This window comes from Thalassophryne amazonica, unplaced genomic scaffold (genome assembly GCF_902500255.1).
Source record: "Thalassophryne amazonica unplaced genomic scaffold, fThaAma1.1, whole genome shotgun sequence".
NCBI classification, from domain to species: Eukaryota; Metazoa; Chordata; class Actinopteri; order Batrachoidiformes; family Batrachoididae; genus Thalassophryne; species Thalassophryne amazonica.
In genome coordinates this window covers 15,177-40,495 of record NW_022986327.1, presented here as the reverse complement: position 1 = coordinate 40,495, position 25,319 = coordinate 15,177, and the positions used below count along the sequence as shown (strand labels likewise).

The window sequence follows — 25,319 nt, the reverse complement described above, 5'->3', positions numbered from 1 at the left end:
TCATGTGCCTTTTGTCAAACTCCAGATGGAAGCCACTCCTTTGGCCACTCTACCATACAGGCCTGATTGGTGGATTGCTGCAGAGATGGTTGTCCTTCTGAAAGGTTCTCCTCTCTCCATAGAGGAATGAATGCTGGAGCTCTGACAGAGTGACCATTGTGTTCTTGGTCACCTCCCTGACTTCGGCCCTTCTTCAGGGCTGTGAAAACTCCGCGGAATCCCGCGGATTTCATCATGGGGAGGGGGGCGGGAGTGTTAGTGCTGTACTGTTTAATTGTGATCGTTACTGAGTTTTTAAAATGCTTATCGCAAAGCGTTCTTTTTTTTTACGACATCATGCAAGTTTTATAAGTCCGCGGACACTGATCTGTGTGTTACAGATACAAATCAGTTTCCTCGGATCCGCGGAGATTCGCGGAGGAAAAATGCCACTCAAAGCCTGGCTGTTATGACAATTGTCGTAAAGCAGAACTGGTTGGTTGCTGCGGTGACACTGTGTGGCTCCTGTGCAAAGCTTAGCTAAACGTAGCATGTGGACACCGCAAACTTTTAGAACTTTAAAGTTTTTAATATTTGATTTATTTTTATTTATTTGATTAATGTAGACTTTTTTCATGGGAAAAAAGACATTGTGGCTTTGAGTGGATTTACAGGAATTTACACAAGAATGTGTAGCTTTTTACTATAAAGTCTTCATGAATTTCATGTAGTTGAATTGTTCTGAGTTAATGCAAAATTTGGTTTACAATTAAAAGGAAAATCATACCAGGTCCTACTTCCACGTCATATTCTGTTATTTCAACCTCATCATTGACGGTTCAAATGAAAGGTTGAATCTAGGATCATTTAAATATGCACTCATTTTGAGATTTGCTCTTCCAGGAGATGTTGAAAATGTATCAGTAGATGAAAATTTAATTTGGTTTCTAGGGCCCCACAAGGCCCTAGACCCCGGCTCTCCGGGGGTGCACCCCCAGACCCCCTGCGAATTTTCCTCAGATTTCACGGTTTTCATTTCACAGCCCTGCTTCTTCCCTGATCACTCAGTTTAGACGGACAGCCAGCTCTAGGAAGAGTCCTGATAGATCCAAACTTGTTCCATTGACTGATGATGGAGGCCACTGTGCTCATTGCGACCTTCAAAGCAGCAGAAATGTTTCTCTACTCTTCCCCAGATTTGTGTCTTGAGATGATCCTGTCTCATAGATCTACAGACAGTTCCTTTGACTTCATGCTTGGTTTATCCTCTGACATGCACTGATAACTGTGGGACCTTATATGTAGACAGGTGTGTGCCTTTCCGAATCATGTCCAATCAACTAAATGTACCCCCGATGGACTCCAGTTAAGTCATAGAAACATCTCAAGGATGATCCGTGGAAACAGGATGCACCTGAGATCAATTTTGACCTTCATGGCTAAGGCTGTGAATACTTATGTATAAGTGATTTCTTTGGTTTTTATTTTTAATAAATTTGCAATAATAATAATAAAAAAACCTACTTTTTCACATAGTCATTATGGTGTGTAGAGGTTTGAGGGGGAAAAAATAATTTCAGCCATTTTGGAATATAGCTGTAAAATGTGGAAAAAGTGAAGCACTGCAAATACTTCATGCACTTTAAGTGATGTTAGTGAAATATCGCTGGTCCTCCTAAAATAGAAACAAATAATATAATTTATGGAGTCCACCAAATCATTGACATTCTCTTTAAAACCAAAATACTTAACCATCTTTGAGGAATTTAATGGTGAAGCTTTTCAGAGATGGACTGTCAGTAGTTGGCCATTTTTTATTCTGCTAGTCTTGTATATTGGTGAGTTTCCAAATTGTTGAATGGCGTGGAGTACTGGGGAGAGCACCTGAATTCTGGCTCCTACGACTGAAGAAAAATTAGTATCATCTTCCAAACTGTTGGATCTACTCCCACTCTTCACCCCACCTTTTCATTTTCAATTATGGGTTGGAATATGAATCTTTAATAGGGTGATAATTGTGCTAGCATATTTGCTGTCACCCACCATTAGCCTAGATTAATTAGCCCATTTAGTTTAGCTTAAGAAAGTGTCTCGCTGAGGAATGGAGGCACTGATGGAAGGCGGGTAGAGAGTAAAATCAGCACAATCTGCTCTACATCATAATGCCATCTTTCTCTCTTTCTCATTTTGCCTCTGCTTTACTCTCTTTTCTTGATTTGACTCTTTTCTAAACTTACACTTTTAATGTTATACCGGTTACTCATTTGTTCCGTTGTGCCATTGAAAATGACACAGAATTATTAATTCTATCATAGTTTGCAGCAACATACAGCCCCATTTCCAAAACAGTTACAATGCTGTGGGTAGTGCAAATATAAACAAAATGTGGTGATTTGTACGTCATTTACAGCCTATATTTAACTGAAAAATGGGACAAAGACACCACATTGTACACTGAAAATTTTTTCTTTAAAATATATATTCATTTTAAAGTCTCACTTGCAACTAACACCCTCAGAGGGCACTGTTCTATTACGATCCCCCATGATCCAGAAAAAGTGAAAAAATGGGATGGAATGGCTTACTTTGGCTTTCCTCAGATTAGGCTGGCTTATAAAGTGCAGATCTGGCAACTACCTGGCTTATAAAGTACATACCTGGCAACCCTTTCGGAAACAAAAGGAAAGCTGCACCCAGCTGTGTCCTCGGTGAGAACCACAAAAAATGCTTCTTCTGCTTCAAATCGTTACCCAGATGAAGCACAATCAAAGAAATGAAAGTTTTGAACAGCTTGAAAATTTCACGTCAATTTTGAAACTGCTGCACATGATGGCCATAACTACTGCATAGACCGCGTTTTTTCAAGCTTCACAAAGATGAAGTTGCTGAGATGCTTCAAAACGTGCCCAATTTGCTATTTGGAATAAAACTGAATGGAACGGCTCTCTGTGGACTAGCCCCTTAACCATCTTATTTTGGCTTCTCCAGTTTTGTTCAGGGTCACAGCAGACAAACCAGTATGGATCCAGATGTTAATTTGGCAGAGATTTTACACCAGCTACCCTTACTGACACAGTTCCAGATATTCTTGCAGAGTTAGGCATGAGTGGCCTTGAACCAGGTACTTTCTTTTTGTGAGTCAAGCGTGTCAACTGCTAGTGTTGTTACCACACATATAATAGGTTTGTCGCGGCCAAGCATTCATTGCAATGTCACTTTTTGATCCTTCGATTTCGACGCTTCCTATAATCGTGATGCAGAATTCACCAAGCATTGGATTGTTCACCCATTAATAGTGAACATGAAAGATCCCCGCACTGATGCACAATTCGTCGTGCCAGTGCATCCTGCTTGACGCCACACTAAAAATAATAATTTCGTAGCCGATGACGCATTTGCTCTCAGAACTTGCCTGATGAAAGTGTCAGTTGCATGTTCGAGTCAGGGGGTGTCGAGAAGCCCCGTGGTACAATGAAAGTGAGGGGAACACAGTCATAATCCCACAGATGGTAGCTTCACATCACTGGCTCCTCAGCCAAGCACATACATCAAATTGTGAAGAAATTCACATTTTGCAACATTACATTTTGCGAGACCTGCGTTCACATTTTGGGAGATTTTTTTTTTTCAGTTTTCGCATTTGTGGATAATTCACAGTTTGCAGCTGATTCAGGTTTGGGGGTAAACAGCATGCCACAGTGAACAGCCAGTTGACTGCACAATTATATCCAGAAAGTTTCCAAAGTTGTGACGAATATATAGAATTGGTTTCAAAGCCTGATTCCACAGCTCCAGTGTGGAAACATTTTGGACTGAAGTCGAATGAGCGACGAGAAGCAACACAAACGAAGGCTGGAAATACAAACAGCCAGAAAATGCACCTTAACCATCACTATCCCATTCAGTTTTTCCAACTAGGAATAAAAACTGCAGATTTACTTAGAGAGACTCCCCCCTCCCTCTCCCACTCTGGGGGTATGCTATCCCGACAATGCAAATATAAACAAGACAGCGGGAAATGGCGCACACTCGCAAACAGTTACTCATTTTATAATTAAAGAAATGCAGCCATTGAGCACAGTTGAAGAACCAGTGTTTAAAAGAAGACTCTTGCATTATTATGCTATGTCATTATATCAGTGTCATAAAATGGCCTTAAAATCATGTTGACAATAATAACGCAGTATTATCGATTACTATATTTTCTTAGGCAATATATCATCTAGCAAAATTTGTTGCTGTGGCCTAGGCTGAGATGCTTGGTCTACTACCACCATCGCCCGGACCTTGATAAGGAGCAGAAAAGAATCAATGAATTATTTAATATCAGATCATCAGATGTTGAAGCTGTACTCTGAAAAATGTAGCGTGAACATAAAGTACGGGTGGTAATAGGCCTGATCCGCCTCACATTGACAGTGTGTTTTACATTCTGAAGTGTAAATCACCAACATAGATCCCATACAAGAGCAAAAAGGATAAATGTGAGAATATATACAGTGAGGAAAATAAGTATTTGAACACCATGCGATTTTGCAAGTTCTTCCACTTTGAAATCATGGAGGGGTCTAAAATTTTCATCTTAGGTGCATGTCAACTGTGAGAGACATAATCTAAAAAAAAAAAATCTGGAAATCACAATGTATGATTTTTTATATATATATATATATATATATATATAATTTATTTGTATGTTACTGCTGCAAATAAGTATTTGAAGACCTGTGAAAATCAATGTTAATATTTGGTACAGTAGCTTTTGTTTGCAATTACAGAGGTCAAACGTTTCCTGTAGTTCTTGAACAAGTTTTCACACACTGCAGCAGGGATTTTGGTCCACTTCTCCAAATCTTTCAGGTTTGGAGTTTCAGCTCCCTCCAAAGATTTTCTATTGAGTTCAGGTCTGGAGACTGGCGAGGCCACTCCAGGACCTTGAAATGCTTCTTACAGAGCCCCTCCTTAGTTGCCCTGGCTGTGTGTTTGGGGTCATTGTCATGCTGGAAGACCCAGCCATGACCCATCTTCAATGATCTTACTGAGGGAAGGAGGTTGTTTACCAAAATATCGCAATACATGACCCCATCCATCCTCCCTTCAGTACGGTGCAGTCGTCCTATCCCCTTTGCAGAAGAGCACCCCCAGAGTATGATGTTTCCACCCCCATGCTTCACGGTTGGGATGGTTTTCTTGGGGTTGTTCTCATCCTCTAAACATGGTAAGTGGAGTTGATTCCAAAAAGCTCTATTCTGGTCTCATCTGACCACATGACCTTCTCCCATGCCTCCTCTGGATCATCCAGATGGTCACTGGTGAACTTCAAACGGGCCTGGACATGTGCTGGCTTGTGCAGGGGGACCTTGCTGCCCTGCAGGATTTTAAACCATGACAGCATCATGTGTTACTAATGTAATCTTTGTGACTGTGGTCCCAGCTCTCTTCAGGTCATTGACCAGGTCCTCCTGTGTAGTTCTGAGTTTTCTCAGAATCATCCTTACCCCCACAAAGTGAGATCTTGCATGAAATCCCAGACCGAGGGAGATTGACAGTCATCTTGTGTTTCTTCCACTTTCTAATAATCATAACAGTTGTTGTCTTCTAGCAAGCTGCTTGCCTGTTGTCCTGTAGTCTATCCCAGCCTTGTGCAGGTCTACAGTTTTGTCCCTGGTGTCCTTAGACAGCTCTTTGGTCTTGGCTATTGTGGACAGGTTGGAGTGTGATTGACTGAGTGTGTGAACAGCTGTTTTTATACAGGTAACAAGTTCAAACAGGTGCAGTTAATACAGGTAGAGTGCAGAATAAGAGGGCTTCTTAAAGAAAAATTAACAGGTCTCTGTGTGCCAGAATTCTTGCTGGTTGGTAGGGGTTCAAATACTTATTTTCAGCAGTAACATACAAATAAATTGTTTAAAAAATCATACATTGTGATTTCCAGATTTTTTTTTTAGATTATGTCTCTCACAGTGGACATGCACCGAAGATGAAAATTTCAGACCCCTCCATGATGTCTAAGTGGGAGAACTTGCAAAACCGCAGGGTGTTCAAATACTTATTTTCCTCACTATACATTCTAGTCTTGTGTGGCAAGTACACTGGCATGCCCATTTTCTGGCACAAAAAGCACGATGTCATCTGATGATATCCAGACAAAATGTAGAGACGGTACTTGACATTTGCCACTTTTATTTAGGAAAAAATAGGGAATTTTTGGAGAGAATAGTGAAGTTCTGTGGGCCTTCTTTCATCTGTCCTCATCTAACCACTTTCCCCTAAGGTTCACTTGTAAATTTTAGGGGCTATGTGATGTGTAACTGTTCAGAAAAAATGCTGTCCAGTGAGCAGGGTTCAAATTATTGGAAAGATTAATGGACAGTTAAAGCATTTACTCTTTTATAGTGGAAGGGCTCAAGGAGACACCCACATTTCACCTGGTGGTTGCATTTGATAGGTAGACATGGGCTGGTTGTCTGCCTGGGTGGTTGTTATCCAGAACCCAGCGTGAGTGTGGGGTGTATGCTGCAATAAGTAGCACCAGTGCGTGTTGCCAGACCTGATGGTTGGTTTCCATGATTTTGAGTAAGTTCAGTTCCCATCACTTGCAGCATTGTGACACCACTGATTTTAAAGGCATTTTAAAATGTGTCCAGAAATAAATGCAAATAAACCAATTTTGTACATTCAGAATATTTAGTAAAATATCTGTAAGTCTTCAACAACATAAAGTTCCTTAATTATGTGAATTTTTTTTTTTTTCTTTTTTGTTGTTAGTGTGTAGCTGGTGATGCCACAGGAAAAAAAACATACAGAAGCATAGGGGTGAAGGTTTCTGGGTAGGGCTCACCCCTGAGCCTGACCCAGAAAAAGTAGGACATGATTCTCTAGGATAAGACCTTCTATGAGAAGAAGAAGAGGTTCATTATTTAACGTTGGTAGCCAATCAAAGCACTTTATCAGCAACTTATTTCCAGAAGGGCCCACGGCACGTGTCTCTCATTCCTCCCCAGCGCACCTGTTCAAGGTGTAAGGTGGGAGCTGGCATCCCAGTCCAACGTGCAAACCATTACATCACCTCCCTGCGACGAGATGAGAACAGTATTAAGGCACTGCAGCGACGCAAGAAAAAGTGTTTGGACTTACATGGGGATTATATTGAAAAATAAAGCATTATTCAGTTATATTTATTCTTGGTCGGGCTCAAACTTTCAGTCAGCCTTGTAACTCCTTCTGGATGCCTTGATGGCTCCCTTCATTGGTCTCCTTGCATTCACACAGTTTTTGTGAACTGCCTTTTCCAGACAGAGCAAGACTGATAAAATCATGTTTGAAGACATGAGCAAGTGGTATGGTAAATTCTGCCCTCTGAGAAACTTTGCAGCACCTACACAGGAACGTGCATGAAGCGGAAACTAGTGGCATCAGAATTATTGTTGGGGTAAATTGCAGCTTGAAAACGATGTAATCTAATTAGCAACTATAATAAATGATCTAAAGCCCGGAATTTATGAACATTCAAACTTAGACAGAGAAGTTGCATTCATTTGACCATTTCCGAACTGTTTTTACTTCTTGACCAGTGTCATTTCAGACACCTAAAGGCAAGTTTCTCCACACTTCTGCTTTCAGGTTTTCAAATGCAAACCAATAAACGGGTGTGAGATACACTCATTCCAGTCAAGGTTGATGAGATGTTGGATTCCTCCTTCAGATTTATTTGATGTATTCTTTCTGAGTGGATTAAAGCTGTCAACTGATGAACCCTCTGTTTTAATTTAGGTCATTATTCAGTGTTTCACATTCAAACTGTCCAGACACAAATATGTTTTAAACCATTTGATTTATGCATCTCTAGAAGTAAATTCATAACATAAATGCAGGTTTTGTTACATCCATCCCTTCCAGGGGCAAGGCTTGGAAATGTTTGAGTGAGGTGTGCTATGTATAACTTGTTAAAAGTAAAACAGTAAAAAATTACAGCCCTATGTCCAAAGCACCGGTAATAACAAAGATAACGGGCAGTTAACACCATAGTGACACTTGCATAATTTATTAAAACATATGTATTAAAAGTTGATTTTGTATTTTGTTCTTAGAAAATGAAGTATGAGAGTAAGTTGATGTAGATGTAGTCAGCTATTGTGTTATGAATGAATGAATATGCTTTGTCATTAACACAAGTACAATGAAATTGGAAAAGCGACCGGTCAGTGCATAAAAGTAAAAATAAATAAGTAATGTAAAATAGAAAAATAAAAGCACTTTGATGTTAGCACAAACCTACATACATACATTCATACTGATTGCACAATTACTGCATTTCCCTTTAGATTCTGGCTGCATTAACTATTGCTGATGGATAAAAACTGTTGTTAAATCTGCTTGTCCTTGCTTTAATTGATCTGTAGCGTCTGCCTAACAGTAACTGTTCAGAGTATGACCCGGGTGAGAAGTGTCCTTGATGATGTTAGGGACAGTGAGAGCTATGAATTTCTTCAAGTGTGGGCAGACGGCAGCCGGCGATCTTTTGGGTCGCATTATGTTGTATGGCTGTAATTCATGAACAAAAATAGGTGTATTTTTATTTAATGTTTTGACAGTCAAAGAATTGAGATTCATGAACATTATCTGTTCTCTTGCGGTGAGAAACTGGGTATGATATATAAATATCTCTGTTTGAGCCTTTTAAAAATTTTTATTCATGTCTGTTTGGTAACTGTTAATAGACCTATTTTAATACAGGCAAGTACAAATCGGGCCAACTGAGCAAGTGGAGGAGAGAAAAAAAAATCCTTAACGTTGACTCCTGGACAACATCACAAAGCAGGAAAAACAAATTCAGAGCTTAAGGCTGTGTAGTGAAATTTCCGAATGGAGAAGCTGTGAACTTCAGAGGCGACTGAATTGTAGGAAACAGGTTACATAGCGCAGTCCTTTTACACTCTGTACTGCTGTATTGCTTAATGGTGCTTTAATTACACACTTCACCTTGGGACAAGTTGTGTGTGGGGGGAGCTGCAAGGCATTGACTTGGCCATGTCACTGGCTGTATATCTCTAGGAAATGAGGTCTAATTGGAGGGATATTAAAGTCACAATAGACCGCTCCTGCTATTAAGGCCTGTCAGGTCTGGCCCTCTCTCTCACCTTGATCTCTCTCAGCCCCTGAATATTTATACGCCTACTTTGTGAGCGTCATACACAGTGTGTGTGTGTGTGTGTGTGTGTGTGTGTGTGTGTGTGCGTGCGTGTGCTATCAAGCTAGAAATCTGTCATCAGTGTAGTACCTGCTGAAGGTCTTTGGGTGTGTTTGCGTGCCTGTGGATCACTCTGTCCATACTTAAACAGTCCACCCTCCCATTCTGTGGTCCCCAGGTGCAGCGGGGGCTCGGCTGCTCTCAGGACAAAACAAACCCGTCATCATGGACGTCGATGAGGAGGAGAATATGAGTGAGTCTGTGCTGCTTTTTTTTTTTTTTTCTGTTGGTCTTTTTGTGTGCCTGTTTGTCTGCGTAATAGCCGGGCACTTTTTTTAAGGTATGTCTGCTCGTATTTTTGTTTCTCTCGCCTTTGGACTGCATGTTTCCCTTTTTCTTTCCTCTTTCTCTGATGTGTAATCAGTGTGCAAACATCTTGACCACTTAAAGGTGTGTTTACCCATTAGATTAAAAAATTTACTTTGTTGTGACATGTAATTGTTACAAAGTGCGTTTAATTGAAGTTAATTTTATTGCCGGTATTTTTTGGGGTGGTTGGGGGAGTTCTTGGCAAATATTGATTTGATGCCTTCAGTTTTTGCAGATGACATCAAGGAGAAAGTTCATGCGCAAGACTCAGTTCTTGCTGCATATCATGGAAACTGGGAACTCAGAATTTCCTGTTACAACTGACAACACAATACTTTAAATAATGCTGTGATTCAACATTAGTCTCTCCACTGACTCGTTTTGACAAACTAAATTAAAAAAAAAGTGTAACTGGAACACTATCATTCAGTCCCACCTGTGTCCAGCAGATATCCAGACAGATTTTCACATAAAATATATCCAGTTTATGTTTAATAGCTTTCTATTTAGCCCCCCCCCCCCTCCCCCCTTGGAAACCTTGCACCAAACGGCACATGATGCGAACTAAGCGTCATTTCCTAATTTCTGCTAAATGCGGTTCTTATTTTTATACCCAGTGCCCACGTGCTCTAGCTCATATCACTTGTGGTCAACTTTTTATTAATGAATTTGGCCTCAGGATAATGTAAAATAAGTTAACCAAAATGTAAAGGATGGACTAAAAAATAAAACGCTGTGTGGTCTAAACTAAGAAACACCTTTGAAATCTCTTCGGACCTAGAATGAAACTCTAGAGATTCACTCTGCTTCAACATCACTCTTTAGAAAATCATCCACTTGAACTTTAAATTACAAACTTTGGCTTGAACTTAGTAATTGAGCTTCACAAGTCAAAGGATGATGTGATTGATTGTCTTGCTCCACACCACAGCAGTTTCCAGAGATATTATTCTTAGCACTATGCTAACCTGAAATTAAGAGTTCTTTCTGCTGTGTGTGTGTGTGTGTGTGTGTGTGTGTGTGTGTGTGTGTGTGTGTGTGTGTGTGTGTGTGTGTGTGTGTGTGTGTGTGTGTGTGTGTGTGTGTGTGTCAGTTGCAAAAACGGTCTTTGTGTTTTTGAGAAGCTGTCTCTTTTCACATGTTTTACTGTCAACCCAAAGATAAATTTGAAGATTAAACGCTGTTCAAGTTCATATCAAGGGACCAGAACAGAGAAACACATCAAAGAATCTTTAATGTGACAACCTCAGTGGCTGATCAGGTGCTTTAAAATAATCATACAAATCCTAAAAAAACAAAAGTGAAATGGAGTTGTGATTAAAGCCTTCTTTTGTCTGCATTATTTAGTTCATGGAACTCCCATGTAGGGAATTTGAGTTCTGACAGATACGACCATATGGGAACAGATGCTGATTACACCGATTGCTAGCATGGTAATGGTCTTGTGTGTGTTCGTGTGCATGTGTGTCTGGGTGTGTGCTTTAAGTTCAGTGAATCATGCCACAGTTATTGCTTTAATGCTGCTGTCAAACTGGTCTTCGGGGTTTTAGATTACTGTTGGGCATCCAGCCAAAAGGGATCTTTATTCTCCCTCAAGTCTTGAAATAATTAAATTAAATTTTATTTCTGTATTCAACTGTGTAGCATCCAGTTGTTTTAATTATGTGATTATATTTCTTAATGAAGGTTTGCCGATTGTATAACATCGGCATTACTGCCGCTATCTTCAGCACTAATGTATGATACAAATATATTTACTGAATTCTGTGGAAATCTACAATTTCCACGAGTTAAAAAGCAAGAGTTATTGTCATAGTTTTTTTTTTTCTCATTTTCTTTGTTGTTAATTTAACTTGTTCTACTGTCTGAGTCATTCATGTGCTACACCAGCCATAATTTTAGACCTTTGCTCCAGTATTATTTGCTTTTCAACTTTTTGGCTCGTGGCCTGTCCAGTACCAAATTTCATGTCTCCATTTTGAAGCATTCTCCTTGACTAGTTTTGTGCATGATTACATTGTGCCTCCTCCACTTTTTGTTTCAATAATTTTATTTTTAAAACTCTTAAATCCCTTTGCAGATTGTGTGCACACACCAAGGAATATTGCATGATCACAGAGAAGATGTTCATAATGTTGAAGGATTTGCAGTTTGCGTTCTTGATCTTGTCCTTTTTTTCTCCCTTTACTGTTTTTGCCTCAAGACATTTCAAATGTAATATGCAGATGGTAATGGCATGTTGGTGCATTTTGCTAACTAAAGCACTACGTTCTCTGACAAGCTGCATGGGGGATCTCAGAGGCTCAGGATTTAACGAATGGCACCTCATTAGAAACGGTTTATGTTCACATCATTCTCATTTTTAGAAGGACAGATGTTATTTCAAAATCTTGTATGAAGGGGATTAACAGCACAATTAAATTTTGTACTGTGTTACCAGTCAGGCCTTTAGGATCCTGCACTTGGTGGAGTTTTCTCCTGCCACTTTGATGTATTCTCCTGTTTGCCTGGTCCTCAGTCCTTCCCCTTGCACTCCCACCCTGCACTCCCTCAACCTACAACCCCACTCATGCGCACTGCGGCCTCTCTTTCTACTGAGTACCGCAAGGAGTAACCTACCAAGCCTTTGCTGAAGGATGTTATAAATGAAAATTTTTGCCAATATTCCATCCACTTTGCTAACTGGATTCAGTGATATGTGTTTCCCAGTATATTCCAGGATAGCAATTTAAGATGGAACAGTTCAGCTTTCTGCCTCTGTAGGAGATAGAGTGAAAGATGTGTCTGTGTGGCTGTGGCTGTTGTGTTTTTTTGTGTCTGTGGCATGCACAGTATGTTCGAGATCCATAACACTGTGAAATTAGATAAATGCACAATTATTTAATTATGAAAATTTCCCAGACTTTCCCTTTATTCTTAGAATAGCAAGTCTGCATGATTATGACTTGGCCTGACATGCACCAAGAGCTTAATTTAAAGGACATGTCACACAGAAATCATAACGACTTACATTTAGGCTGTTATTGACCATCCATGATACACCGGGATTACTTTGCACACTTCTGTGATAGTCTCAAAGTATACAGCATTCACAACAAACAGCTACAGAGACTTCCAAAAAGGAAAAGAGAGTTCTGAGTACTTGTGTGTTCTTGTTTTCCAGACTGTTTCCAACAGTGATTACACAGCTTTGAGGAAACATCCCAGCATGTGCTTGAATGGAATGTAGCTGCTAATGTTAAGAACGGTTGCAGATTAATTGCAGAGCTTACATAAGTATGATGTTGTGTTATAATGACTCCTTTTTAAGTGATAACTGTTAATTTAGATGCAGTCATGGATCGGGGTGGATATTGATAAGATTTTATCTATCAATGCCATTATTGATCCGATTCCTTATCAGTTCCCTTATCAATACCTCTTGTGAATTTTCTGTGTACTAAAAGTAGGCTTTACAGGTTTTCTATGTCAGTGACATTTTGTTGAGTCTTAAAGTAAATAAATATGAAATTGGTCATTGGATCCTTAATCTCTGGACATAAATAGTCTGTGCATAGTGGATCCTGGATCTCTGGACATATAAACAAAATCTGTAGTTTTTGTCAAAAGCATTTCTTTTCACACATTAATGGCACGAATGTAACTCCATACATAGCCTCTGAGCTAAGCTCAACTGGCTGCACTGCACATCAACATCAATGTCATTCATAAAGAATGCAGGACGTCTCATTTTGGGAGGAAAAAAAAAAACATTTTAGTCTGTTGTAGTTTGTTGTCCGTATTACAACATTTGGAAACAAGTGTCATTTGCTTTAAAATGGCGATTCGCTTTGAAGTTATTAATTCAGACCGGACTCTAACTTGACTCGGCAGAGAGCGGCTCAGTGTTTGGAGCTGTGCGAATGTAACGGAGGATGATTCTCGTTTCTTGCCCGCAGCAAGAAAGAGCCCATTAGTGCCTTTAATCCACACAAAAGTGGCTCACAATTGACATCTTTTAATGGGTTTGAGAAGGGAAAAGAACCGGACTTGCCGCTTCTGAAAAACAGCGAAGCAAAGAACCAATGAAGCAGCAGGTCAGAGCACTGCCTTGTTGCTTCAAGCACAGTTGTTGCAGAAGTGGTTGATTGCAGACCCGCTGCAGGGTCTGCAGTCAACGTAGAAAAATAATCTTTTTCCTGATAATTATCTTTTTCCTGATAAACGCCCTCAAAAACAATGGCTGCTCTGAAGGCCCGATAAGGGAATCATTAAGCAAAAAGGTTATTGATGTCGGTGGATCGAATCATTTCTTAATGATTCTCGAAAAAAAATGGTTCTCGATACCCATTCCTGGTCATGGAAAAAGCAGCAGCCGCTCTCCACTGTGAGAAGACTTAGTGGCATGCACATCCATTCGCCATGAACGCAGCCTGTTAAAAACAGTCTCTGCTGGAGGCTCACCTTGATGCACGGTTATAAGTGTTGTCATCGATGTAACTGTGAACAATCTAAAAAATACATCTGTGTGATCAGGCAGCCTAAAAAACAAATTGAGCCTCATCAGCTCCACTGAGGAGAACAAAATACAAAAAGAAAAAACTGAACAGGGCACTCACTCACTTGTAGAATGATTTTCAAGATTAAATATGTAAAGTCCACACCATCAAAGAAGTCATCACGCATGGATGGCAAGCGATTGCCAGCTGGAGAACAGTGTCCACATCCACTCTATCAAAGAGGTACCGATTGGCACTGTCATGTGCAAATGGCACACAATTGCCAGCTGGAGAACCACGTCCAGTCTCCATGCCATCCTCCTGTGGACAGATGGTTCTGCTGTTTTTAAGCCCACCTCTGTGCTCTGGAGTTGACCACGGGAGCAAGCATGAGACGTTTTCCCATTGTGGCTAATCCCAGCTGATGAGGACAGGTGTTTCCAGCCCACTGACCATGAGTCGTGGCTCATGGACTCTCTTGGCCACTTCCACAAGCAGCTCTCTCCACGATCATCTCTGTTATTTTGGCATGCTTCCACAGCAGCTGCGCCATCTGCTCCTCACAAAGTTCTCATGATTTTGGCACATTAGATAGAAAGTCCATAATCTTCTGAAAATAATGTTTTCAGGAGAAAAAAAAACTTTTTCCAATGTAACAAATACATCTTTGTGTTCAGGCAGCCTATAAAAACAGCGTTGTGGAGATGTTCTGCGTCTGCATTCACGGCTGCAGTAATATAGCATCCTGCGACACAGACAGCAGAGTCAGCACATGTTAGGATCCAAAATCCGACAGACTCTCTCAAAAAATTAAGAGCCAGTATTTTTAAAGTTCAGGCAGGTTTACATTAGGGTGTGATTCAAGTTGACTCAGATTTCAATGAAACTTGGCTCAGAGATGGAACCTACTAAGAAACAAGCTTTCCCAAAATATGTCGACCAAAAACCCAAACGTGACCTTGCCAGCGGTCATCAAACTTCAAGGCAAAAATACGCAAAAACTGATATTTCATTAAATTCCCATCTTTCAAGTGGTGTAACATTTGACGCCATCAAGTTCCCAAGCTAGTTTAACTATCAAATGACATAGGGAGGCAAATCTTTCATCTTATATACATATTTTGTTGGGGGATCAATGGCGCTGAATATAGGGGCGCTCAAAGTCTCATCATTTGCTAAATTGGCTTTATTAAAGGCCCATAAGCCTCTGCACAATCAAGACCCCGGCCAGATTTCAGTGTTATCAACAAATATAGGACCTACTCTATCAAATGCAACTGAAAAACATTGGGGTCTTGATGCCACTGGCCACCAGGGGGTGCCAAAGTCCTGGACTTGCCCAAATTTGAGTTTAGCACCACCTGGTGGCCCGCGCCATCAGCCTTTTTTAACAAAATTTGTAGGAGTGGATAAACATCTCTACTTTACGAGGTCTATTAGATAATAAACCGACACTTTTATTTTTTTTTTAACTATATGGATTTGAATGATGTGCGATTACACCAATCATGCTTGAACCCTCGTGCGCATGCGTGAGTTTTTTCACGCGTCAGTGACATCATTTCCCTGTGGGCAGGCCTTGAGTGAGATGTGGTCCCGCCCTCTCGGCTTAATTCCTTTGTTTCACACGATGCTCGAGACGGCGTGCGTTGCTTTATCAAAAATTTTTCTGTACCTGTGAGGAATATCCGAGTGGACACTATTCGAGAAATTAAGCTGGTTTTCGGTGAAAAGTTTAACGGCTGATGAGAGATTATGGGGTGTTTCTGTCGGTGTAAGGACTTCCCACGGAGCGGGACGTCGTGCAGCGCTTCCAGGCGCCGTCGTCGGCCTGTTTCGACCTGAAAACATCCTAATTTAAGGCTTAATTCACCCAGGATGTCGTGAGAGAACAGAGAAGAGTCAGTAGAGGCCGGCATGAGGACTTTATGCGGACATTCCACTGTTTAAGGACATTTTTTAATGAAAGATGTGCGCGCAAATTTGCCGAGTCGTTTCCGTGACGACTCGGCAAATCTGTGTGCGCCGCGACAGGAAAACATCTCCGTGTTGAAAACCATTTGTAAAATTCAGGCGGCTTTTGATGGCTTTCAACAAGTGAGTAACTGAGAAATTGTTTAACAGCTTGGGCATGTTCCAACTTGCCCGTTAAGGTTTCCAACGGAGGTGTTTTTCCTGTCGCGACCCCCCGCGGTCGGGTCCGGCCCGACATGCGACTCTGCCCGCACGTTCTTTCATTATAAAATGTCCGTTAACAATGGAATGTCCGAATAAACTCCTCATGCCGACTTCTTCTGAAAATTCTCCGTTCTCTGACGACTTACTGGGTCAACAGAGCCTGAAATGTGGAAGTTTTCAACTTGAAATGGCGAGACGCTGCCGCCTCGAAGCGCAGATCGCCGCCAGGCGCCGTGGGCCGTCCTTACGGCGACACTACCAGACCAAAATCTCTCATCAGCCGTTAAAATTTTTTACCGAAAACCAGCTGAATTTATCGAATGGTGTCCACTCAGTTGTGCCTTACAGTTTTGAAAATTTTTTTATCAAACAAAGCAGCAGTCTCTGAGCCATTCCTAAACAATGAAAAAATCGACGAGAGGGTGGGTGACTCCTCACTCAAAGACTGCCCAAAGGCGAATGACGTAACCGACAGGCGTGAAAAAACTCTCGCATGCCCACGAGGGTTCAAGCATGTCTGATGTAATCACACGTGATTCAAATCCATATGGTTTTTGAAAAAAATAATAAGGTCCGATACTTTTCTAATAGACCTTGTATATAACAGTTGGCAGAATTTTCGGACTCTTATATGATTTGATACCTCTTTAAAATCAGTTCTTGAACTTTGCCTTGAACTTTGATGACCCCTCGCAAGGTCACCGTTTGGTTTTCGGTCGAAAATTTGGGGAAAGTTTGTTTCCTAGTAGGTTCCGTCTGCGAGCTATGTTTCGTTTAAATCTGAGTCGGCTTGAATCACAGTCTGCCTGATCCTTAAAAAAAAAAAGTCTCAAGAGTTTCGTGGTTATGTGTGTTATCTCCTCTCTGTACATCCTATGTAAATCTGAGCCATCACTTTCAAATGAAAGCTCAGAAGCTGTATCTGATGCAGCGGAGATCATTTCACTCTGCTGTCAGCCATCGGGATGTTTCTCCATTTGCTAAAATGTGCGTCACATGTCGAGAAACAGTGAGAAATGCAGAGTAAGTTGTTTTCCAGAAATGCTGGCTCCCCAAGCGAGAGGGATAATTAGCAATAACATTTGGGCAATTCTATGGTAACGGAATTACAACAGCAGCAAAATCTGGACATATGGCATCTAACCACGACAGATTAGCCTCAGATTGTAATTCCATTACCGTAGAATTGCCCATTTATCAGTGACCACTAATTATTATCGCATGTGCACAGCTAGACTTACAGTCATGTATACTTCGATGTTGTGTTGCTAAGCGGGATGTTAAATAACATGTGACATGTCCTTTAAAAATTGAAAATAATTTGACATAAAATGTATTCCAGAAACTTCCAAAATGTTTCACTTGTACATTTTGAATGTGGACTCAGTCAAAATTTGTCATTGTTTTAATAATAGGACTTGCAATGCTCTCCAATTGTGTAAACTAAGTAGACTATAATTTAATATGTTGAAATTAATGATTAGGGAACACAAATCATTGGTTCAGTTCCAAAGAGTGATAAAGGAATCTATAAATTTTACATTTACAAGATCCTGCAACGAAGGCGTTGTAAGTTACTCTTTCTGGGCACCGCAGGTTCAAGCAGCACTGACGTTAAGGAAAACAGAAACCTGGATAACGTGTCCTGCAAAGATTCGGTGGTTGAACAGCTATCCAATGGAAGTGGCTTGAGTGGCCGAAAGCGCCCTCTTGAAGAGGGAAACGGCGGCCATGCACACACCAAGTTTCGAGCCAAGAAGCGCAAGAAAACACCAGGGCCTGTCTTACCCAAGAATGCCCTCATGCAGTTGAATGAGATCAAACCAGGCCTGCAGTACAAACTACAGTCTCAGACCGGCCCTGTCCATGCACCGATTTTTGTAATGACTGTGGAAGTCAACGGGCAAATGTTTGAGGGCATAGGCCCAACTAAAAAGAAGGCTAAATTAAATGCAGCTGAGAAAGCACTGCGTTCCTTTGTTCAATTCCCCAATGCATCTGAGGCACATCTGGCTATGGGTCGAACACTGACGGTGAACACAGACTTTACATCAGACCAAGCCGACTTTCCAGACATGCTCTTCAATGGTTTCGAGACACCAGCCACACCTGAAGAGTCCTTCTATCTCGGCTCGAATGGCAACAGCTCTTTAAGTTCTCTAGCGGAGTATCCACTGCCCACAGCCACCTGGCAGCACCTTGCCCAGGCACCGCTGCCCCCTCCATCAGCCTTTAGCTCACCCTCCAGTGGCAAGAACCCCGTCATGATTCTCAATGAGCTCAGGCCGGGCCTCAAATATGACTTCGTGTCAGAGAGCGGTGAGAGTCATGCCAAGAATTTTGTGATGTCAGTCACAGTGGATGCACAGATGTTTGAAGGCTCAGGACGCAATAAGAAGCTGGCTAAAGCCCGGGCATCACAGGCTGCCCTCTCAGCTCTGTTCAACATGCAGCTAGACCAGACACCATCACGGCAGCCCATACCAAGAGAGGGATTGCAGCTTCACCTGCCACAGGTAAGTCATTAATTTTACATATGCAATGACATAGTGAAGTATCTGTCCTGGCTGGAATCATTTCCACTCCTGGCTTTTAAGGACAGAATTTAAGATACGTTTAGAAAGAAATGTTGTTGAACCTATTTTGTGTATTCAATGTTTAATAAAATCTCTAAAGTTTATGAGTGCCAAAATTAAGTGCTCTCATACAGTAATGAATTTAGAGTAAATAATTTTTACTGCCAGTGTTCTTTTGACAAGTCTGGGAATGGACACACAAACATTTGCAAGTCACTCAATATGTCTGGACTTGGACAACCACTAAGAAATAAAAACATCATGGTGCTCTCTAGTAAATCTATGTAGAGGAGCCAATTCTCCAAAATGTTCTGACCCTCCAAGAAGGGAACTAATGATGTAAGACACCCATGACAACTCTGAAGGCATTATACTTGGGTATAGTGAAACCTTTGTTGCATCTCCACTTCCACAGCTTCATAGTGGGGTGGAACAGTGAAGAAATTCTTTAATTTCTTTAGTCTTTACCAGAAGGCACACGGGAGAATCGGGACAAGATTTAATTTGCTTTCTTGTCCTTCTCTGTTCCAGTTCACTGCACACTGCTTCAGCCATCAGTGTCTAATGTTCTGGAGACATTTCATTAAAACTTAAATCACATTGGGTTTGTGGATACAACGATTTAAACACAGATAGTCACAGATGCCACTGTAGAGGTGACTGTCAGAGGACGCGTCATTGTGTGACGAGATAAAGCAGGACGGCAAAGCTAATCAGCATGACACACTGTCAACTGGCCCTTCTCCTTCTTTACTCATTCTCTGCTCTTGTCAGTTGATTTATATGACAAGTGCCCTGTTATGACGATGGCACCCCAACTGATTACTCTGTTAATTCTCTGTCTCTGTATTTAATTCCTGCAGCTCGTTCTCTCTGCTAATGTTGGAGTCTGCTGCTGTTGCAACAATTTAAACTTTAGCTTTATCATTTTTGGAACGGCATTGGTAATAGTCTTGGTTTACAAATAACTTTTTATTCTGTTTTCACAAATCCCACATACACACATACATACATATGTATGTATGTGAATGGTTCAGGTGCAGAACCCACTAAGTCCAAAATATGGTTTCCGAAGTAACTATCATGTGCAAATGGAGTTTGAATGTACACTTTCATTTTTTATGGATAGCTGTGCATTTTCAAATATGCTTTCCTTTAAATTCCCATTTTAAACTGCTTTTGCATCTGAGCTTTATATATATATATATATATATATATATATATATATATATATATATATATATATATATATATATATGATTTTTTTTATTGTCATTACTGCAACAACAATGAGATTACATCCACACTCAAATTGCCACAGACAAGATACAGCAATTAATCCACAATTATTCTTGTTTGCCGTAATAATGGCACACATCAGAATTAAAGACACATATACATTTGACATTGTTTATGTGCACTAAACTTGAAACAGTCTGTTTTCCGAATTGAGGTGATGTGAGTGTGTGGTAGCTGCACATTTTGCGAGACCTGCGTTCACATTTTGGGAGATTTTTTTTTTCAGTTTTCGCATTTGTGGATAATTCACAGTTTGCAGCTGATTCAGGTTTGGGGGTAAACAGCATGCCACAGTGAACAGCCAGTTGACTGCACAATTATATCCAGAAAGTTTCCAAAGTTGTGACGAATATATAGACTTGGTTTCAAAGCCTGATTCCAGCTCCAGTGTGGAAACATTTTGGACTGAAGTCGAATGAGCGACGAGAAGCAACACAAACGAAGGCTGGAAATACAAACAGCCAGAAAATGCACCTTAACCATCACTATCCCATTCAGTTTTTCCAACTAGGAATAAAAACTGCAGATTTACTTAGAGAGACTCCCCCCTCCCTCTCCCACTCTGGGGGTATGCTATCCCGACAATGCAAATATAAACAAGACAGCGGGAAATGGCGCACACTCGCAAACAGTTACTCATTTTATAATTAAAGAAATGCAGCCATTGAGCACAGTTGAAGAACCAGTGTTTAAAAGAAGACTCTTGCATTATTATGCTATGTCATTATATCAGTGTCATAAAATGGCCTTAAAATCATGTTGACAATAATAACGCAGTATTATCGATTACTATATTTTCTTAGGCAATATATCATCTAGCAAAATTTGTTGCTGTGGCCTAGGCTGAGATGCTTGGTCTACTACCACCATCGCCCGGACCTTGATAAGGAGCAGAAAAAGAATCAATGAATTATTTAATATCAGATCATCAGATGTTGAAGCTGTACTCTGAAAAATGTAGCGTGAACATAAAGTACGGGTGGTAATAGGCCTGATCCGCCTCACATTGACAGTGTGTTTTACATTCTGAAGTGTAAATCACCAACATAGATCCCATACAAGAGCAAAAAGGATAAATGTGAGAATATTATACAGTGAGGAAAATAAGTATTTGAACACCATGCGATTTTGCAAGTTCTTCCACTTTGAAATCATGGAGGGGTCTAAAATTTTCATCTTAGGTGCATGTCAACTGTGAGAGACATAATCTAAAAAAAAAAAATCTGGAAATCACAATGTATGATTTTTTATATTATATATATATATAATATATAATTTATTTGTATGTTACTGCTGCAAATAAGTATTTGAAGACCTGTGAAAATCAATGTTAATATTTGGTACAGTAGCTTTTGTTTGCAATTACAGAGGTCAAACGTTTCCTGTAGTTCTTGAACAAGTTTTCACACACTGCAGCAGGGATTTTGGTCCACTTCTCCAAATCTTTCAGGTTTGGAGTTTCAGCTCCCTCCAAAGATTTTCTATTGAGTTCAGGTCTGGAGACTGGCGAGGCCACTCCAGGACCTTGAAATGCTTCTTACAGAGCCCCTCCTTAGTTGCCCTGGCTGTGTGTTTGGGGTCATTGTCATGCTGGAAGACCCAGCCATGACCCATCTTCAATGATCTTACTGAGGGAAGGAGGTTGTTTACCAAAATATCGCAATACATGACCCATCCATCCTCCCTTCAGTACGGTGCAGTCGTCCTATCCCCTTTGCAGAAGAGCACCCCCAGAGTATGATGTTTCCACCCCCATGCTTCACGGTTGGGATGGTTTTCTTGGCGTTGTTCTCATCCTCTAAACATGGTAAGTGGACTTGATCCCAAAAAGCTCTATTTTGGTGTCATCTGACCACATGACCTTCTCCCACGCCTCCTCTGGATCATCCAGATGGTCACTGGTGAACTTCAAACAGGCCTGGACATGTGCTGGCTTGTGCAGGGGGACCTTGCTGCCCTGCAGGATTTTAAACCATGACAGCATCATGTGTTACTAATGTAATCTTTGTGACTGTGGTCCCAGCTCTCTTCAGGTCATTGACCAGGTCCTCCTGTGTATCTGAGTTTTCTCAGAATCATCCTTACCCCCACAAAGTGAGATCTTGCATGAAATCCCAGACCGAGGGAGATTGACAGTCATCTTGTGTTTCTTCCACTTTCTAATAATCATACAGTTGTTGTCTTCTAGCAAGCTGCTTGCCTGTTGTCCTGTAGTCTATCCCAGCCTTGTGCAGGTCTACAGTTTTGTCCCTGGTGTCCTTAGACAGCTCTTTGGTCTTGGCTATTGTGGACAGGTTGGAGTGTGATTGACTGAGTGTGTGAACAGCTGTTTTTATACAGGTAACAAGTTCAAACAGGTGCAGTTAATACAGGTAGAGTGCAGAATAAGAGGGCTTCTTAAAGAAAAATTAACAGGTCTCTGTGTGCCAGAATTCTTGCTGGTTGGTAGGGGTTCAAATACTTATTTTCAGCAGTAACATACAATAAATTGTTTAAAAAATCATACATTGTGATTTCCAGATTTTTTTTTAGATTATGTCTCTCACAGTGGACATGCACCGAAGATGAAAATTTCAGACCCCTCCATGATGTCTAAGTGGGAGAACTTGCAAAACCGCAGGGTGTTCAAATACTTATTTTCCTCACTATACATTCTAGTCTTGTGTGGCAAGTACACTGGCATGCCCATTTTCTGGCACAAAAAGCACGATGTCATCTGATGATATCCAGACAAAATGTAGAGACGGTACTTGACATTTGCCACTTTTATTTTAGGAAAAAATAGGGAATTTTGGAGAGAATAGTGAAGTTCTGTGGGCCTTCTTTCATCTGTCCTCATCTAACCACTTTCCCTAAGGTTCACTTGTAAATTTTAGGGGCTATGTGATGTGTAACTGTTCAGAAAAATGCTGTCCAGTGAGCAGGGTTCAAATTATTGGAAAGATTAATGGACAGTTAAAGCATTTACTCTTTTATAGTGGAAGGGCTCCAGGAGACACCCACATTTCACCTGGTGGTTGCATTTGATAGGTAGACATGGGCTGGTTGTCTGCCTGGGTGGTTGTTATCCAGAACCAGCGTTGAGTGTGGGGTGTATGCTTGCAATAGTAGCACCAGTGCGTGTTGCCAGACCTGATGGTTGGTTTCCATGATTTTGAGTAAGTTCAGTTTCCCATCACTTGCAGCATTGTGACACCACTGATTTAAAGGCATTTTAAAATGTGTCCAGAATAAAATGCAAATAAACCAATTTTGTACATTCAGAATATTTAGTAAAATATCTGTAAGTCTTCAACAACATAAAGTTCCTTAATTATGTGAATTTTTTTTTTTTTCTTTTTTGTTGTTAGTGTGTAGCTGGTGATGCCACAGGAAAAAAAACATACAGAAGCATAGGGTGAAGGTTTCTGGGTAGGGCTCACCCCTGAGCCTGACCCAGAAAAAGTAGGACATGATTCTCTAGGATAAGACCTTCTATGAGAAGAAGAAGAGGTTCATTATTTAACGTTGGTAGCCAATCAAAGCACTTTATCAGCAACTTATTTCCAGAAGGGCCCCACGGCACGTGTCTCTCATTCCTCCCCAGCGCACCTGTTCAAGGGTGTAAGGTGGGAGCTGGCATCCCAGTCCAACGTGCAAACCATTACATCACCTCCCTGCGACGAGATGAAACAGTATTAAGGCACTGCACGCGACGCAAGAAAAAGTGTTTGGACTTACATGGGGATTATATTGAAAAATAAAGCATATTCAGTTATATTTATTCTTGGTCGGCTCAAACTTTCAGTCAGCCTTGTAACTCCTATCTGGATGCCTTGATGGCTCCCTTCATTGGTCTCCTGCATTCACACAGTTTTTGTGAACTGCCTTTTCCAGACAGAGCAAGACTGATAAAATCATGTTTGAAGACATGAGCAAGTGGTATGGTAAATTCTGCCTCTGAGAAACTTTGCAGCACCTACACAGGAACGTGCATGAAGCGGAAAACTAGTGGCATCAGAATTATTGTTGGGGGTAAATTGCAGCTTGAAAACGATGTAATCTGAATTAGCAACTATAATAAATGATCTAAGCCCGGAATTTATGAACATTCAAACTTAGACAGAGAAGTTGCATTCATTTGACCATTTCCGAACTGTTTTTACTTCTTGACCAGTGTCATTTCAGACACCTAAAGGCAAGTTTCTCCACACTTCTGCTTCAGGTTTTCAAATGCAAACCAATAAACGGGTGTGAGATACACTCATTCCAGTCAAGGTTGATGAGATGTTGGATTCCTCCTTCAGATTTATTGATGTATTCTTTCTGAGTGGATTAAGCTGTCAACTGATGAACCCTCTGTTTTAATTTAGGTCATTATTCAGTGTTTCACATTCAAACTGTCCAGACACAAATATGTTTTAAACCATTTGATTTATGCATCTCTAGAAGTAAATTCATAACATAAATGCAGGTTTTGTTACATCCCTCCTTCCAGGGGCAAGGCTGGCAATGTTTGAGTGAGGTGTGCTATGTATAACTTGTTAAAAGTAAAAACAGTAAAAATACAGCCCTATGTCCAAAGCACCCGGTATATAACAAAGATAACGGGCAGTTAACACCATAGTGACACTTGCATAATTTATTAAAACATATGTATTAAAAGTTGATTTTGTATTTTGTTCTTAGAAAATGAAGTATGAGAGTAAGTTGATGTAGATGTAGTCAGCTATTGTGTTATGAATGAATGAATATGCTTGTCATTAACACAAGTACAATGAAATTGGAAAACGACCGGTCAGTGCATAAAAGTAAAAATAATAAGTAATGTAAAATAGAAAAATAAAAGCACTTTGATGTTAGCACAAACCTACATACATACATCATATGATTGCACAATTACTGCATTTCCCTTTAGATTCTGGCTGCATTAACTATTGCTGATGGATAAAACTGTTGTTAATCTGCTTGTCCTTGCTTTAATTGATCTGTAGCGTCTGCCTAACAGAACTGTTCAGAGTATGACCCGGGTGAGAAGTTGTCCCTTGATGATGTTAGGGACATGTGCGAGCTATGAATTTCTTCAAGTGTGGGCAGACGGCAGCCGGCGATCTTTGGGTCGCATTATGTTGTTATGGCTGTAATTCATGAACAAAAAATAGGTGTATTTTATTTAATGTTTTGCACAGTCAAAGAATTGAGATTCATGAACCTTATCTGTTCTCTTGCGGTGAGAAACTGGGTATGATATATAAATATCTCTGTTTGAGCCTG

General features: G+C 40.6%; 1 protein-coding gene across 2 annotated transcripts in view; it reads left to right on the top strand.

Annotated features, from left to right (window-relative positions):
* LOC117506063 (double-stranded RNA-specific editase 1-like) overlaps positions 1–18,996 on the top strand; it is a 68,145-nt gene extending 49,149 nt beyond the window's left edge. For both annotated transcript variants that reach the window (XM_034165587.1, XM_034165586.1), the window contains exons 2-3: positions 9,345–9,419; positions 17,788–18,996. In XM_034165587.1, the coding sequence (XP_034021478.1) occupies positions 9,392–9,419; positions 17,788–18,719 (960 nt within the window). In that variant the 5' untranslated portion in view covers positions 9,345–9,391 and the 3' untranslated portion in view covers positions 18,720–18,996. The remainder of the gene's footprint in view (positions 1–9,344; positions 9,420–17,787) is intronic.
* The last annotated feature ends 6,323 nt before the right edge of the window (positions 18,997–25,319 follow it).